General features: G+C 38.3%; 1 protein-coding gene across 1 annotated transcript; it reads left to right on the top strand.

Annotated features, from left to right (window-relative positions):
• The first annotated feature begins 642 nt into the window (after positions 1 to 642).
• On the top strand, positions 643 to 16,709 carry opn3 (opsin 3). The gene is made up of 4 exons (XM_038284061.1): positions 643 to 1,036; positions 4,721 to 5,040; positions 14,527 to 14,778; positions 15,720 to 16,709. Exons 1-4 carry the CDS (start codon positions 646 to 648, stop codon positions 16,002 to 16,004), a joined length of 1,248 nt encoding a protein of 415 aa, XP_038139989.1. The 5' UTR covers positions 643 to 645; the 3' UTR covers positions 16,005 to 16,709.
• Positions 16,710 to 19,371: the final 2,662 nt, after the last annotated feature.

Below are 19,371 nucleotides of genomic sequence, written 5' to 3'. Positions count from 1 at the left end.
AGCAATAAATACATAAAAACAAAGTAATATAAACATAGGACAGTATATTTACAGTTCTAACATTTTTGTTTTATAAAATAACCCATACATTCAGCAGTCTAGTGGGGAAGAAAGTGTTATGGAATTTGCTGGACCTGCATTGATTTAGGATAATAAAAAAAGATTTAAAAAATGCTCTTGGATTGGTCTAGTCAAAGTAGGGACTTAAATCCAGTTAAAATGGTTTATTATGACATTAAAGGTGCCTATTAAGTGCATAAAAGAAAGGCAAAATTCGGTTTAGTGGGGTTTATTACTTTTTTAACACAACGCTATGATGATTTAGACGGGCCTTTTTATTATTTTGTAAACTGTCAGCATTAAAAATGTGGGTTTTTTGTATTTACTCACTTTTTTCTTTTCTTTAATGTAATTTAAACGGGCAAAAAGGTGAAAACTTACAGATCTGTAAAGGAGGCAAATACTTTTTCGGCTGCACTGAATCCTTCACATAACTTGTGGGTCAAACCATTTTATTTATTTATTTTTTTAACTGGAAGAAAACAGTCACGTAATGTCTTTCTTGACTTTGTTACTTTGACCCAGTTTGAGCAAACCGCGCTCGCGCTGCCGCTTGTGAATGAGCGGCGCGCGGCACTGTCGCTCATGAAAGGAGCGCTCAGTCTCTCCTGCTCCGAGTCGCGTGCGCCTCACGATGCTGGAAACCAAGTTTTTGTCCCCGACATGAATCCGGCCAACGAAACCGAGAGAAGCGCGGACAATTACATATTTGCAGCCGGAACCTACAAACTTCTGGCGTTCACCATCGGGACCATTGGAGTCTTCGGCTTCTGCAACAACGTCGTTGTTATTTTACTCTACTGTAAATACAAAAGGCTCCGCACGCCCACCAATTTACTGCTGGTCAACATAAGCTTTAGTGATTTTCTGGTTTCCATCACCGGGATAAACTTTACATTCGCCTCGTGCATTAAAGGCAGGTGGATATGGAGCCAGGATACATGCGTCTGGGACGGCTTCAGCAACAGCCTGTTTGGTGAGAAAAATACATCTGATCTATGTGACAATGTGAAGGATCATATAGTTGTTTCCAACTCCTCTTTTTCCAAATAGTTGTATTGTTTAAAATGTGTTTAAAGGCAATTAAAATTAATTTATGTTCACATTTTATCACTTCTGCACTTTAAAAATGAAAAATGTCTTGAGAGCTGTACTGAAATGCTATTTTTGTATACACTAAAATGACAATAAACTCAGTCTAATTTAATTAATAGTTTATAAATATAAACCTCTGCATATTATAAGATGTGTTTTTCATTTGGAATGTGCCTGATCCTACAGTATAAGACGTACATCATGTCATTTTACACGTTTTTTAAATAAAAATGTATCAAATATAATGTAATATAAATATAATAACATGTTTTGGAAAGATTTTTATCAATATTATATAAGCTTTCTTATTCTGCTGGACACTGCATGATGCAGACGTATCTTTTGTCACATCTCTCTGCTGCACATTTATTATCATACACATACCTGTATTTAATAATGAAGTGTGGACAGCAAGCACTGGGGGGAGGAGGAGGGTATTTCTTGGCTCCCACCACTGTTCAACCTACGGCTCCAGAGGATGGCTGAGTGTTAATGAGCTCATTAGAACAAGCCTTCTAGCTTCTTGGCTGCTTTTTCATCAAAGTAAATGCAAAGAAGCGCTGGACAGTTGCCCTCCTGTCATCCTACTGTCCTTTAACTGGCATTGCCAAGTGAGCCTGAAAGATCTAAGGAACACTGCCTGCCTCTGTCAGAGGGCAGTACTGCAGCAATGTCTAATTGTTTTGTGTTTTGTTTTTTATTTTTTTGCATTTCAAAACATGTCACAGGAGGATTCCGAATCAAAAGAATGCAAAGTTGGTGTTTGCAGCAATGTTTGAATGTTTCTCTTTTGTTGAAGATATGCCTATCTGCTGTGACCTACATTCAGATAATAAAGCAAACTTAGAAAACGATAAAAGTTGAACTCAAATTTAATCCCTCTGCCTCTCATATTAGTAATCACTCACAAATTAGCGCTGCAGCTAAAATTCCTCAAATCATCCAGGAGGTCGTTTCTAACATGACAAAACAAGGTCACACGGATGTCTGTCCTTATGTCTTCAAAAGTATTGAATTGCCGTAAACCAAGGGAGGATACGGTATAACAACTTCATCATAACAAAAATGAGCTTTACCATAAAAAAGGATCTTTATCATTTTTATCATGAAACATACATTCTGACCATAGAAGAGGTTGAATTATTTGATGTTTCTTGCTTTTCTGTAATATAATATATATTTTATCAGCTGTAGGCCACAATGATCTAAGATAATACAAAAATAATGCTTGGAATACAAAACTCTTTATGTAATAAATGTTTATAATAATAATAATAATAATATGAGTTTTATTTCCTAATCCATTTAACTGAATAAAATAACCCTAATAAAGTGAGATTAAGATGAGAATGTTCTAGATATATCCAAATCATTAGTGTCATACTAGGATCATCCATCCATCCATACCGTCAGGGTCATGGTGGGGCCGGTGCCTCTCTGGCAGTCTATGGACAGTCTGTTGCAGGGCAACACAGAGACACACAACCACACAGTCACACATTCTCACAGCTAAGGACAATTTAAAGATGCCAATTAACCTGCAGTCAAGGTTCCGATGGGAGGAAGCCGGAGTACCCAGAGAAAACCAACGCATGCACAGGGAGAACATGAAAACTCCATGCAGAAAGCCCTGCAGCCCCAATATATCCCCTTGAACCCTACGGACCCACCGGCGGGTCCAGCTGCTACATGACCTCGTAATTTTACCAAACCCCCAGTATTGATGTAAAAAACATATTTGGCACAGTTTGGTGACATTTATGGATAAATGTGCCAAAATGGCCTCTCCGCCTAAGAAATTTCTCACTAATACCATTCTAAAATAAATATGATTCATCTGATTGAGTCCAAATTTGGTATATTTTTACACAACATTTAGATTTGAAAGTCTGTACTACTGTTTTGTGCTATAAATAATATTTTGGTAGTGTTTTGCAATGTTTATTTCAAAGAAAATTTTGGCGAGGTTCAAAAAATGCAAAATATTTTGTATTTTGTCCCTAATATTTCAGGCAGGGTCAAAGCTACAATGGTGCTGACACCAGAAAACTATTCTATGACATCTTACCTTTACAGACGTACCAAAAGTTTCTTCTTAAATCTAATAGCTTTGAGGCTATAAGTTATTTACTTTTGTGTGTTTTTGTCAGGCAGAAATTTATTTATACCCCCTTAGGGTGTAAGAGGTTAAACTAGGATCAGCCCTTCCAAATTTTTGTCATTGTATAGAAATAGTTTAAGTTGACTTAATTTTGTAAGTAAATCTATGCTTTTTCTACGGAAGAGGATTAGGGCCACTGGAAAAAAAAAAAAGTTAACTGATTTTTTAATTTTATTTCAGTATAGTATGGGAAAAAAGTCAGAATTCTGACTTTTTGCTGAGAATTCTGACTTTTTGCTGAGAATTCTGACTTTTTGCTGAGAATTCTGACTTTAATCTCAGAATTCTGCGTTTTTTCTCAGAATTCTGACTTTTTTCTCAGAATCCTGACAGATAACAAACATGTTAGCATCAAGCCATAGCCATGTCTGTTTTAGAGACTAGCTCTCTTGTTTTAATGACCTTCTGCTCCTCCATTAATGAGGGGACCCCTCGGGCACGTAAAAAGTTCCCTTATTCTGTCATTTTCCACCAATGTGTCACTGGCCACCTCAAACAACTCACATCTTTGTCAGTGAAGCTGAGTGCTCCACATCTCTTCCTTCACGATGCCCATCTACATTAAGATCCAAAATTCTGAAATTAAAGTCAGAATTCTGAGATGAAAGTCAGAATTCTGACTTTTTTCCCATACTAAACTGAAATAAAATTTAAAAATCAGTAAACTTTTTTTTTTTTTTTTTTCCAGTGGCCCTAACCCTCTTCCGTATTTTTCAGATAGGCCAAAGTTGGAACAATACTTTGCTTAATTGCAATTAACTGGAGTCTGCTGAAACAGTGTTTTTTCAACTAGGGAGCATAAACAAAACAAAAAATATCCTAGGGTTTTTCTGTAGTTTTGCATCCTACTGCTTACTGTGTGCATTTCTGCTATGATCTTAGTCCTTAACGGCACCCTCTAGTTGTGTTTGGTAATTGTAGGATCAAATGGGCCATGAGATTACTAGTAATACCGCTACAGATGCACATGTTTAAAGAATTAAACACAGGTTTTGCAAGGTGCAACCGCAACTTGCAATGTTTTCAGGTTGTAGATTTGCTTTATTTATTTGCTTGTAAGAGTTAGAACAAAATGTGTCTCAATATGATACTGAAAGCTATTGCAGGGACAGAGGCTATCTCTCTTTCACAGTATGTGGATATATCAGGCAGCATAATGCAGATGCAGGTCTCAGAGGTGTGTGTACATCTGCGGGGGTGTTAAGAGTCACTTTCTGCAAGTTGTCAAGGTTTCGTTCTGAAATGACTGAATGTGATGTTCTGTGTTAAGTTTAAACAGGTTGCGATGAAACTCAGACCAAAGAGACGCTGAGTAGCCGTTGACCCAGATCCTGCAGGGATGAGGGCTGTGTTACTCAGCGAGCTCCTCTCTCTAATTCTCCCCCTCTCTCTCTCCCCTCACAGGCATCGTCTCCATCATGACTCTGGCGGCTCTGGCCTATGAACGCTACATCAGGGTGGTCCATGCCCAGGTGGTGGACTTTCCCTGGGAATGGCGAGCCATCGCTCACATCTGGCTTTACTCGTTGGCCTGGACTGGAGCTCCACTGCTTGGCTGGAACCGCTACACTTTAGAGATCCACCAGCTGGGCTGTTCCCTGGACTGGGCCTCCAAAAACCCAAATGATGCCTCCTTCATCCTCTTCTTCCTCCTCGCATGTTTCTTCGTGCCTGTTGGTATCATGATCTACTGCTATGGTAACATCCTCTACACAGTGAGAATGGTAAGGCTCCAATTTTTTTTTGTTTTTTATTTCAAAACACCAGACTTGAAAGGAAAGATCAGATCAATTCTCCCCCCAAGTGACATTTCAACCATAATAAATTCCTTATTTTATCATGGCAGTTTCACCGTTGCCACTCTAAGATTGACATTTCGATGCTTCTCTTTTTTTTTTTTGGTCCCAATCCAAACAAATCAACATTAGACTCTGGCTCCTTAATCCCCACAACCTTCACTAAAACAGATTAACATCTTCTAGCACTCAAACGCCACTGGTAAAATAAACTTATAAACTTAAATTTAACCAATTAATTTAGTTAAAATCCATCCATCCATTTTCTGACACCCTTAATCCCAAGTGGGGTCGCGAGGGGTGCTGGTGCCTCTCTCCTCTTTGTCAATGGGCGAAAGGCGGGTTACACCCTGGACAGGCCGCCAGTCTATCTCAGGGTCCAGTGCAGGGGTGGAAAGTAACAAATTACATTTACTCACGTTAGTGTAATTGAGTACTTTTTATGAGTAATTTGTAATTTTCTGAGTAGTTTTTAAAAAATGTAATTTTTACTTTTACTCGAGTCAATTTTAACCTAAGTAGTTTTACTTCGCTACATTTAAAACCCCCTCACGTTACTACGGTGGCCCTGAAGTGCAAACTGCAACTACAAATCTAAAAGCGCATTAAGAAAAACAAAAATACATAAAGCAAAGCGCAACTACATTAACTAAAACACAATTACATTAACCTACCGGAAAAGGTAGGTACCAGTGGGAAACATGAGACATCGCTGATTGGACGACAGCGCCGTTTGACCCTTGAACCGGAAGTCATTCTGCCTGCTGCGGCTTTTGAAAACATGGATATTGTCGGCGCCCCAAACATAGCTGCCGTTATCCAGGAATATTTTGAATCGGGACATACGTACGAGGTGATACTGGATATGCTCAAGACTAATCATGAGATTTCAGTTAGTTTGCGTACACTGAAGACACACTTAAAAGAAGCTGGACTGTTCAGACGACGCAACTTCCGGTTCAAGGGTCAAACGTCGCCGTCGTCCAATCAGCGATGTCTCATGTTTCCCACTGGTACCTACCTTTTCCGGTAGATTAATGTAATTGTGTTTTTCCTAATGTAGTTGCGCTTTGCTTTATTTAGTTTTGTTTTCCTTAATGTAGTTGCGCTTTTAGATTTGTAGTTGCAGTTTGCACTTCAGGGCCACCATAGGAACCGACACTTAATCACCATTAAAAAATAGAAGAAGACTTTTGACTTTTAACAGCACTTAATTTACACAATTCAAACATATAAACAATTGATGTAAAAACAAGTGTCAGTTAAAATCATTAAATGAGGAGCTTGTTAATAACAGTGGGATCCTGTTGCGTTTTAGTTTGATTTCTAGTATCTTTTGGGGATTTAATTTTGTGTGCATTTTGAAAACTTTAAAATGTAGTTTAAATTTCTTTATTCCTATCATGGTGTTGTCTATATGGAGGACAGACAGTAGGGTTGAAAGTTGTTTGCACTTTATGGTACAGGTTGTGACTGTCCTTGTGCTGTGAGGAAGTATGTTCTTTAGCCCAGCTGATCTTTTGCAAGTGTGGATGTCCACTGAAATACGCCTTGAAATCGATTAAAACACCTTGTGGTCAATTCGATTCATGACTCATCCTTTTTTGCAATAAATAACTCAAAGTAACTAAGTAACTTTATTAAAATTACATTTTAAACGAAGTAATTTTGTACTTTTACTTGAGAAAATTTGGAGATGGGTAATTTTACTTTTACTCTGAATAGAATTTAGGCAAAGTAAAGATACTTTTACTCAGTTACAATTTTTTACACTGCAAAAACGATCTAGAAATAAGTAAAAAATTCTTAAATTAAGTGTATTTACCCTTAATTTGAGCAGGTAAATGAGATAGTTTGCCAATGGAATGAGTAATTTTACTCTTAAAATAAGATAATTAGATAATATGGACCTGAAATAAGACAATGCAATTATGTTTTCTTATTTTAAGTGTAAATTGTCTTGTTCCATTGTCAAAATGTCTCTTTTACCTCCTCAATTCAAGAACAAATGCACTTATTTTAAGAAAAAATGACTTACCTAGATTTAGATTTTTTGCAGTGTAGTACTCTTTCCACCTATGGTCCAGTGGATTGTGTTTTAACTTTTTTGGAAAGTCTTTATGGTTCTGATCAATTAAAAATTGCACTCTGATATTACAATCAACAACGATTTATAATCATAACCCAACAGTTGTAGATTTCTCATCCAATTAACACCAAGGATATTTTATCACAAACAGAAAGAAACCAAAAAGCTTTAGTGATAAAGCTGTGGTCCATTTCTAGGCTCCAGAAAAACAAATAATGCATCACATCATTTCAGATGCGTTTGGTTAAAACTTAAAATTTCAAGTCTTCTAAGAGTAATTCTTCTGATTTTTTGTGATCAAATAACCTTTTAGCCTCAACGTTTTCATCTCATCACCTCTGCTTTAGTCTCTTACAGCAAACTTTTTAAACGAAAGAGAAAATCCAGTAAAAAGAAAATTCTTGTTTAATCTTCTTCATTATATAAATTCACAATCCTTGAAAAAGGAGTCGAGTGAAAATTACTTTTTATTAGAATAATGGATTTTCATGCAGATAAAGTCTATGACCTTAACTCAGCAAGTTTTTCTTATTACATTAGATCTAAATTAAAATTTGACCTTAATACCAGTGACCCACGTGTTCTTTTATGAATCACAGTTTTCCACTCTTAAATATTCACCACTTTGCTTGAAGTGTGAGCAGCTCCCTCCTCAGAGCCTCTGAGCTCGAGCTAGGGAAAATTCCCAGAACGGCGTCGATGCCTGAGAGGAGTCTCATCGCACATCACAGCATTCTGGGAAAATCTTCAAAGAAAAGCGCTCCGAATGCTGCAGAGATTTAGAGCAGCTGGCCTGCTTTGCCTGAGACTGAAAAAATCTCACCAGACATGTGAAGACCTGGAGAGCAGCAGAAATTAACATTAAGTAGGAAATGGATTATGGATTCATAAAGAATAGAGGAAACAAAAAACAAAAACAGGTTAGCAATAAAAGGAGCGATATGAACTCTCATCACTGAGCTGAACTCTGTCCATCATGAATGACATAACCTTTAAATTAGATAAATACTGGAATCCCTTTAATAATGACTATTACAGTTTTTGTCCATTATTACTGCCTTATTGTAAAGTGGAAGGATAAGAGTTGAATATCTCCCATTTTTCTACAAACACGACTCTGAAGTTTCTATTGAGCCCCTTTTATTGTCATTTTATTGTCATCCCCTTAAATAAAACTGAACTCTGCATTTTAACCTCTTAATATCTACCTCATTTTGGGTAATCATCGCCTATTTTGCATACCCAAATGGAAAAGCAAATATCTTAGGAACTGTAAGCCCAAATTACATGTGCAATACATTATTTGAAAGCTAACACCCTCTAGTTTCCTAATATATAAATTAAAATTGGGTTACTAGAACACAGACCAGCCTGCATCAGTTCAAACTTGATTCAAAGTTGTTGTTTTTTATTTTCGGAAATTATAGTTTGTTTTTTTTGAACAGCAGTAATACAATAATTCTTGAGAAAAGGCAGGTTTTATTGTATTATATTTGTTCTACATCATGTCAACCACAAATGCAGAAGATTTCAGACCTCTAGCTATAACAGTTCCAGGGCTGTGGGGTATGGAACTTTTGGTGTCAGCTTGGAGCTGCGCGCAATGGCTCCACCTGCTGGTAAAAATTTTACCGGTGGAATTTTATGCATTTTTAATTATTACACCCACTTAAAAGGAAACATCATTTTTTTTTTACATTATATTTTTTTAAAACAAAGCAGAGTGTGTATGATGTCATCTGCGCGCCGGACTGGAGTTGGGTCACAGGCGGCTACGCTCTACCCCTTCTATTCATTCGGCTAGCTAATCTAATTCGTTCAATTCCATTTCGACAGCGAGATAATCTGTGGTAGTAGGACTAGACATCTTCCAGGCATGTGAGTAAAACTAGCAGCGGTTCAGTGGACAGGATGAATGAATGGTAGCCGGCGCGCGCGGATGATGTCATTCACACTCTGCTTTGTTTTTAAAAGATATAAATATAAAAAATATATCCGCGGATGTCTGGGGGACAGTGATTCCCCTACATGTAATGAATGCTGCCCATAGGAAGAAGTTACTTAGATATAACAAAACAGAATATCTTCAGAACAACTCTAAATGACACAGAACTCGTATGGGTGAGTAGAACATGATGTAATAACGTAAAAACAAGGGGCCATTGTAAAAAAAAAACGGCGTTCTCCTTTAAGGTCCACCTGGTTGCTTAAGAGGTTAAGGTGAAAATGGTGCATGCTTTGAAAGAAATGTGCCGTGCGATGGGCAAGGAAGCTTGTCATAGTTGTTGGAAAGATATTCGAAACTGGAGAAAACCTTGGAGCCCACAAAACTTCTGAAGAGGGTGTGAGTTCAATTTCTGTGGGGGATTCTTAAAAAGTCATGGAGCCAGATGTGCTCCATTCAGCCTGACTGAGCTTCAGCCTTTTTGAACAAAGGCCAAGAAAAAGTGAATCTGTTGTTCAAAATCCAGTGTTACACTAATTAAATCGGCGGCAGGCTAGCTCAAGTGATAAGGCACCCGCTTTGCACATAGGAGTCCCTGGATTCAAATCCCTGCGGGGGGGTCCTTAGGCAAGCCACTTCACACTAATGCCTTCTTTGTAAGTCGCTTTGGATCAAAGCATCTGATAAATGCATAAACATTAAATTGTTTCAATTCCTGAGGTTCTGTTTGTTTGTTTGAAGTCTTTAAAATAGTGTTTTTTTCTTTTATTATATACAAATAATCAGCCATGTTTTGAAATTTTTTTTGCACATCAACTGCTATAGAAACTTTGTAAATTTAGAAAATTAATCATCTCAGTTTCACATTTCCTTCAGTCTGGCTGTGCTATTTATAATAAATGTACACTGTTTTTATTTTCCTTACTGGGCTGTCTCTTCACTGTTAAGTTTTTTTCTTTGTCCAAAGACGCATGTTTCCATTTTCCTTTAAAATTGCCCATATTTTTCCACTGAGGGATGATAAGAGATATTTTTATTCAATTCTAGTAGAGACTTTCCTTCAAGTAACTTGGAACAGAAGGTGGTTTTATAGGGGGATAAATAAAAATCCATGCCACATTTTTCAGATTCTTACTAACTAAAGCCTCTTTCCCACTGAAAATGATGGGTTAACACGTGTTTAACAAACATGGGTAGCCCCCCCAACATTTGGTTCATTTAGTTCCCTTCCCACTGGCAAAATGTCTAACCTCTTGCTGGCAGCTGCATGGCCTCTGTCCCCTCGTGGCCGCATGTCTGGTGACACCATCAGGCTGGGTTAGAGTTGACCATGTCAAGACATAAATCAGGAAAGTAAACAATGGAGAGCAACATGTAAGAAAGCCAGGGCTTAGTCAGTATCCTTTATTGTTTGGCTCTATTATTTTTCTAAATCCCTCTCACCAGAGCTGTGCCATGTTTAACAAATGTAAACAAAGTTGTTTTAGCTCATTAGATCAGAAGCGACTGGCGCAGTGTGTTGATGTCCGTACGTTGCGTTCAATGGTGTCAGGTAAATTAGCAGGTCAACCCGGCTCTGGTTTTCCCACTACATACCGATCAGAGCTAGCCTCGTGAGACCATCCTGATCTCACGAGCTTTCGTGAGCTAAAGAACATGGCGGCTTCAGCCGATGAAACTAGCGTTAGCGTGGCTATCGAGCAAGTTTTATCGGAATTACAGAGTATTTCTTCACTGAAAGAAGAGCAAAACACTGCTCTGGAGGCTTTTCTCAGAGGAAAATATGTTTTTACTCTTCTCCCGACTGGTTTCGGCAAGAGTTTGATCTATCAATTGGCTTGTGCCTTGCTTGTGGTTGTGTTTTCGTCGTTGCTCTGTTAGTACGTCATATGCTTCGTTGATCTGATTGGTTTATTTGGCCCCTCTATCACCAACATAGGCCAATCCGCTATCCAGTATTTTCGCCCCTTCCCAAATTTACTTCAACGGAAGGTTTCCAGATAGATATGTGGAGCAAATCCATCTGGCGGAGTCAGGTTAGATCAGAGCCGAGTTGGTTTAAACAACGGGCGCTTGCTAAGTCATTTCACCCGGGTAGACATGCGTCAGTGAGCTGTTCCCACTACCACTAAAAGCTGATTGTTCCTGGATTTAAATGGGTTTTTTAGCCAGTAGGAAAGGGGTATAAAAATGCCAAAAACTTTTTATTCTTTTTCCTTCTTCACAGTTTTGTTTGCGTTTTTCCGTCAGATAAAACCTAAAACAACAAATTAAACTTTCAAGTTCAAAATGTTAAAATATACTTTTTAGGGCACTGTGCTTCTTGTGACAATGATCCTTTCCTTTACCAAAGTAATACCAACTGCAGAGTAATGACGTAAATACAATTCATAGATCATCTCCATGGTGTAGAAGTATTTTAATTTGACCTGAAAGCTGAAGCAGGTCAGCCTTTAATTATGGCCATTAGGGCACACAGTGGTTTTAATTATACAGTATAACCCTGCACTCACAAAAACAATGGTGGAGGTTAATGAAGAGATTATAGAAGTATCAGATTTCTGGTGTTCAAGTTAATGTTAAGGAAGCATCAAAGATGAACTCCTACTATCTCTGCAAAAACATTTAAATACATTAGAAGATGCTGGCTATTATATTTTATTTAGCTTCAGTAAGAAAGGGTTCTGTATTCATTTAGTAAAGTGAACAGATAGGATAAGAAAATGTTTTTTAGTATCTTAAGTGTTGCTGTTACTTAGCTACAGCATTTAGCACTGTCTGGTGCAGTAATTGGTTTCTAATCTATGAAAGAATAACAGAGGAAGAGACTCTTTTGTTCTTGAAAATTAGTTGTGCTTGGATTTAAAAGAGGCTGAGAGTTTTAGTCTTAATCAACCACCAGATCAAAATTAGGAGATGAATAAATTTCGAGGCAAATATTTTCCTGAATAAATTCCGATGCGGGAGGATGTAGCTCATACACCAGCAAGAAATTCCAGTATGAATTCCTCCCTATCCTGGCAGGTTACCAGTCCAAACTGCACATCTACTGTTAATGTGGAAGGTCGATAAACCCAGCATGCATGTTTATTTTTTTATTTTATTTTTTCACAATGGGACAGCATGCCAATGCCGCCCTATATAGCAGGGTTACTTGGGCAGCCGCCATGTCACCCCTATCAGAAACCGCAGCTGCATATGGGGGTCAAGAATCATGAAAAACAGTTATTTAGGAAGTGTGACAAACCTCTGGGACAGTAATGGAATTATGACTTTTATTTATAAATATCAGAATAAGAAATACTTTAATACTTTAATAATCCCCACACATCCAACTATACAATATAATAAAGATAAAAAATAAGAATAAAAAGAGATAAAATATATACACATATAGCTCTTCTGTATATCTGTACGTATATCTACGCATATGTAAAAACTAAGTCCAAATAAAGTGAAAATCCAAGTAAAGTGATAAATCCAAGTAAAGTGATACGTGGCGTGCAAAAATAGTGCAGAAATGTCAATTACGGGGGGGGAGGGGTCTCCCCCATAGTAAAGTAATTATATTTATTTGAATGTAAATTGTTTCAATGATTATATCATTTTCTTATGCATTACTTTTAAAATCATTTAATATTTGAATCCTTTAGTTGATAAATAAGTACGCAGCCATACAAAGTGGCCCTTCCACGTCAAACGCCAGCCGAATGACAGCCAACTTCCCTGCAACTCGCAGCATTGTCCCCTCCAACTTGCAGCACTGACGCCACCCTTTCACTGAATTACAGGGTCTGACCAGGAGATGAAGCTTCTCTTTAGATCTTAATGTTCACAAATCATTACAGAAAGAATATTTATAGAAACAAAGATTGATCGTTTAAAAAGGAATTGTAGGGGACCAGCCAAAGGCCCATCAAGGAAAGTGGGGACATTTTGAATAGCTACTATTGTAAATCTTATCTCCTGGTGCATTTAAGTATTTCATTATATATATTTTGGTAAACTATATAATAGATGGATTACATCACAATACTTGTGAAACCCCCAGGGGGTCCTGACTAGGGTTGTAAATAATGATCGTTTTGTATCGATGCATCGATCCAACAGCCGACGATCCGATGCATCGACACGTCAGCAAGAGTATCGATTCATGTTTTTTTTTTTTCCTCTGGTGTATTTTCATCCATTTGCTCCTGGACGTAATTCTCCTTCCCGTGCTGCGGTGGCGCTAAACCTATTGTGCCCTCCTACCTCGCTTCCGTAGCAGTGTGTCACAGTGAGCTTGTCGCTGACATTTTTGATTTATGCTCAATATTGAAGTCTGCGCTACACACTGTGGGTCTAGATAGAGCCGAGGCAGTGAGGAATTGGGGGCGAGTTTGACCGACGACGGAGGGACATGAGGGCCAAAAACAGCAGGGATCCAGGTGGAAAAAGGGTCCCAGCGTTCTCGCGCACCTCGCTCTTCTAGTGGGTCAAACTTCACGAGTTGTTTTCCACAATTTCAGTCATAAAAAAAAATAAATAAGCTGGCCTCCTGTCTGTGACATTGTTTGTGGTCAGCTTCAACTTGGGAGAGGTGCAGCGGAGCATCTGCGGAGGGGGCGGGGACGTCTACACTCTGAAATTGAGGTATAGCATTGCACTCATTGCACTGATTTTGTGCAGTATTTTTTGATGCAAGGCTTTTCAGAATCTATAACGCAGAGGTATTATTATTTTCCAGTGAATGAGGTTTTAATAGGAATAGTTGGAGTGCAACTTTTCTACTGCTGTTATTTGCAGTTGTTTCTCAAATAAAATGCATAACGATATTACAGCTTTCATTGATTTATTTCAAATTTGGAGCATTATCTGGACTGTATGGTAAAAAAACAAACAAAAAAAACAATTAATCGAATCGAATCGTGGTGTATTCTTGAGTATCGAAAATAATCGAATCGTTGGGTCAGGAAATCGATATTGAATTGAATCGCCAGCATGGGTGTGATTTACACCCCTAGTCCTGACCCTCCTTTTGGAACATCTACCATAGACGGCTGCTGCCATCAACAATATTCAGAAAGTCGCCTTTAATCTGCATCAGTTGCAGGGAAAACCCGAACTCGCCTCCTTTAACCTTGAGCTTTAGAGCAGATCTGTTCCCCTCGCTTTTTCCCTGACTGAATTTTTTTTCTTATTAAATGTTTGTTAAATGCTGCTTTCAAAAAGGGTAATTGTTTTTTTTATAAACTTTGTCACTCTCATGTAAATCAAACCCATGACAGAAAGAGCTTGATTAACTGTGAGATCAATTAAGTCAATTAATCAAAAAGCTGCAGTTAATATAATTTTTTTTATACCCCAATCATTATTTTCTTTCTCTTACCCTCTGTAGCTGCGTTCTCTCCAAGACCTCCAGACGGTTCAGATCATCAAAATCCTGCGTTATGAGAAGAAGGTTGCAGCCATGTTTCTCCTGATGATATCTTGCTTCTTGGTGTGTTGGACGCCGTACGCCGTGGTGTCCATGATGGAGGCCTTTGGCAAGAAGACCATGGTTTCCCCTACGGTGGCCATCATCCCCTCATTCTTCGCCAAATCCAGCACAGCCTACAACCCGCTAATCTACGTGTTCATGAGCAGGAAGGTTTGTCATTAAATAATTTTCCTCTGCATCAGAAAAAAACTGTACATCCCCACCTCTGATTAGAGAGTCTTTGTCGCTGCGATGAAGCGAATAATTCAGCTATTAACCCTGAACGAAGGTTACTCTATTAAATGAAGCTTACCAGCTCACCTCATAACGGCTTCTGGGATGATAATTAAAGTCAGATTTTTATACAAACAAACAAGAGGAAGGAAAAGCATCTGGACCAGAGGTCATAGTTAGCTCACTATTTGCTCTGCTTAACTTTATGTTTTGATATGATTGTTTTTTTCTTTCACATATGAGCGTGGCTTGTTACACATTTATTTTTTTTATCTGCAAACAGTGATGGCTATATCAATTAATGGCTCCTTTCATCCGTTCCTTTTGCCATGTGGGACTAAATAAGACAACAGAATACAGACACAACTTCATTGTTTTGTGCTTGGTGATCACATTTTACTAAATTATCTTAAAGGTCATAGCCACAATGTTTTCATCAAAGCGATTCATTTTTCAAATATATTTCATCCCCAGAACATCTAGAATGGTACAGAATAAAAGCATTATATATATATTAATATTTTCCAGGCCTGTTTCATTTGTGTTTTTAAGTCATTTTGTTGAAACATGGTTGAAAAGCAAGTTCTAACTTATATTTCTACATTTTCATAGATTTTTTTAATTTTGTATTACGTTTGTCAGATTTAAGCATCAATAAACACTAAATGTTTCATTGTCTATACGAATGCATCAGTTTCATATCACCCAGGCTTTAATATGAGTGGCCATTTATTTCATGTTTTGGAGTGGAAATATCATTCTACTCTTACGTGTCTGATTTAGATGATATGTGTTGATTTAACTGCTAAATGAGTGTAAATGAGTGCTGTGTCATCATTGCCTCTAATCTGTTTTTTTTTCCTCCTCCTGTTTCCCAGTTCCGGCGCTACTTCCTGCAGCTGTTCTGCTCACGCCTCTTCCACAACATCTCCTGGCTACAGCAAAACCTCAAGGAGCGCCCCCTGGCGCCCACTGAGCGCCCCATCCGACCCATCGTCGTATCCAGCAAGTGCGACACCAGAGACCGACCCAAGAAGAGGGTCACCTTCAACTCCTCCTCCATCGTCTTCATCATCACCAGTGACAACTTCCAGCAATTTGACGTTACCTCCAAGGCTGGAGATTCCTCGCGGGCTAATGTCATCCAAGTGAGGCCGTTGTGATCCGCAAGAACTTTACCTCTTACTCATGCCTCTCACTATGCCTTATGACCAAACATGCAGTTCCAAGCCAAACTTATTCTGTCTGACCTCCTCTGCTGTTTCTGTGTCTAAAAACAGTTTCAGACTTTTTACAACTCACTGTAAATACCCAACTATCCACGCAGGACCTCATCAACACCTAAACGATGCACAAAAGCTTCTCATCTTCATTTAACATCAGCTGTGGTGATATTAAGTAAGTAATTGCATAGATAATTAACTAGTTTTATGTCATACAGTAGATGTGACACTGTGTTGAGTATTTAGAGGGTTGCTATGGAGCTATGTTTGGGTCAACTTGTAATTTATACCAATAAATTTGGGTTGGTACCCAACTGCTGTTTATAAAGATTATAGAAAAGACAAAGCCTTAGTTTCTTAACCATAAAGACATCACTGCATATTTATTCATGAAAGAGACCCTATTTTAAGCTACTTTGTTTGTGTACCTCTTCTAATCCCATGTGACGAGAGCGGACACTGTGAAAAGACATTTGGTGGAAATATGTGTCTGAGGAGTACAGGAGTGTAATTAGGTAAAAGGATATGAGATCAGGGTGGGACGTGTTCTCAAGCGGGACGGCGTGCACATAACCTCCTGGGTGTCAGCTATGAATAGGCATAATGAATGGATGTCCATGTCTAATAAAATCTCTTTTCACTGTGGATTTAAATGAGTGAATGGCCTCTCTGTTGCTTAATGTTGTGGGTAAAAGCCAAAGTGCCAGACATGCTGGTAAAGTGGTGGAAAGGCGGATCTAAAAATGGAAGAAAATAGTTTGCCATTTTAAATTTAAGTGGATCAACTCAGGTGTATTCTTACTTGGATAAAACCTTAAAGGTATACTATGCAACCGGTGTTGATTTTCCAGCGAGGCTCCCCCCAGAGGGCGAAAGTAAAAGTGCACTGTCGTAAATATGCTCAGCTGTTCTCCTGGTTTCTCCGTCAAGCCAGGCGCGGTTGTTTTGAGCTTAGCAGACAGGCGAACGCAACGAATCACCATGTCTACTGCGGTAAGTGACTATTCTGTTCCAATTTTCGAGTTTGAAAATTTAGCATGTTTTCATACATTATTTGTTATGCATGTGTCTAAATAACAAAGATTGTAGTTAGCCAAGTTGGAGTTTCCCATACATTTATCCGGGGAAGGGGGTTCTGATTTCTGTGGTTTTGTACCTCTAGCACTGAATTAGTACATTTCAAAGAATTGAAAATGGTCTAAACAACCTTATGCATGCATCGCCACTGTGCTAGCAACGAGCATGCCTTTCACTGGGGGCGTGTAGCAGTTCTCGCCGTAAAGCAAGACCGACTCTCGCGATGCACGGGACTTCTGAGCCTGTGGGTGCGGGCCGAGGGCTCCTGCAATTGCAAGTACGGTATTTCCCCTACAGACCACTAGGGCGGCCGAGAAAACCTTTGTTCGACCTGAAATGACTCATTTAATCATCCAAAACGATATGGAACACTTTAACTGAAAAATGTTGCATAGTATGCCTTTAAAACATGTTGACTAGAAAAAGAGCTCCTTTAAGTAGCTTCAGTTGATATTTTTAAGTAATGAACTATGATTTTCATTTGTATTGAGCCCCTTTTACTTTGATATGACTAAATTAAAAGCAGTCAAGGCGTCAGTTGATTGCTATATTTTTATTTATAATAGAAGGAGAGACCACCACTCAGTAAAACATCAATCTTTTGTCAAATTTATTCAAAAGCATAAAGTGTTTGAAGGCTCCGGCAAAAAGCAATGAAGGGGGGTGCGCACACCATTTTATCCATCACAGAGGATATTATTATCAACATTCCTACTTAGCTGTCCTTGGCACAGAACTAGATTGTAAATCTCCTCTGATTCACAATCAGTACGGAAAGATTTAAATAGATGCACCTCCACTTAAGCTAAAACATATATGATGCAAAACATGTTAAGCAAAACAGGATGAAAATAATCATGTATGTTATTATTCCACAAGAAGGAAACACCCGCTTGTAATTTTATTTACTGAGTGACTACGTGACAAAAAACACTTTAAATTTACCAGCAGAAAACAAAACAGACATCCATGTAGAACGTAATGTTCCTCCTAATAAAGACCGCAGTGTTTATTTAGACAACAGATTGGAGACACATCAGTAAAGCTGAATATAAGAGACATAAGAGGAGACCTTTTTTCTTCTTCCTAAAGTAGCAGGTCCTCCAGTGTTTCCAGCAAGAGGTAGATCTTCAGCTCTCCTGTGCAGAGTGTCATCCCATCTTCTGTGGTAGCAGCATGTGGCTAAGTAAACCTGAACAGGCTCACCAAGGAGGCTCAGACTTTATTACTGCTGCTTGAGCAAAGAAAACTTCAGCATGATAAAAAAATCTCATGCAACCAAGCATATTGTTGATAACACAATAAACTAACAACAGGGTGTCTTCAGTCAGAGCGTTCTGCAGATCTTCTGCAAGACAAATATCTACAGGAAAGCAGCTATAAGCATCTGTAATGACTCTTTGAAGGAAAGCATTAGAAATAAAGTGACTGATTGAAATTGTTGTGTCTCCAACTCAAATATGAGAATATTTAATGAGGAGAACATTTGACTGCGAGGGAGGAATCATTCATATTCCTGTAAGGGAGGTGGAGGTTTTTAACACAGTCCTGAAGATCATAAATTATGGCAACAATTTATGTCTCTTTTTTATTAAGAATAGAATGAAAATTAAACTACTCCTTTATTATCATGATTCAATTTTCTTTTATTCATTAAGGAAAAATACCCAGTTTCTCCTGGAATCCACTGCACTTGATGGACCACAATATATTCAGGATTCATCAAAAAGAAAAAATTCAAATAAATATTTCTTTGAATAGATAAACTCAGAACCGGCATCCTGAAACCTTAACTTATCAGCCAAGTCTGTTCCCTATATGGCTTTCCTGTTTCCTTGCCTGAGTACCTTCAGCCGTACTGTAAGTTGACATCTGGACTTTGTTTCTTGTTCCTGTATGAATCTCCAATCTTCAATTTTACCTGAATTACTACGTACATTGGTAGGTCACAGGGCGCTTTCCAAACAGCTGGTGTTGGTTTTAACAAGAGACGGAGCCGATGCTAATAATAAAAGTTTTTCTGATTGTTTTTTTTTTTTAACTCTTTTAAGAAAGCCATGGTATGAAGCCTGCAGACTGGTGAGGACCTACAATTTTTTTAAGAAGTTAAACCCAGAAGCTTGTTTTAATGATAGTATTGTTACATTTTAGTGCATGTGGATGGACTACTAACAGATGGGTCCAAAAATTAAGAGCGGATTTGTTTTAACTGAGCAGCAGTGGGGATAAA

This window comes from Cyprinodon tularosa, unplaced genomic scaffold (genome assembly GCF_016077235.1).
Source record: "Cyprinodon tularosa strain WSP-4 unplaced genomic scaffold, ASM1607723v1 ctg199, whole genome shotgun sequence".
In the NCBI taxonomy this organism is placed as follows: Eukaryota; Metazoa; Chordata; class Actinopteri; order Cyprinodontiformes; family Cyprinodontidae; genus Cyprinodon; species Cyprinodon tularosa.
Note: the sequence above shows the minus strand (reverse complement) of the source record. Positions and strands in the feature narration are given on the sequence as shown.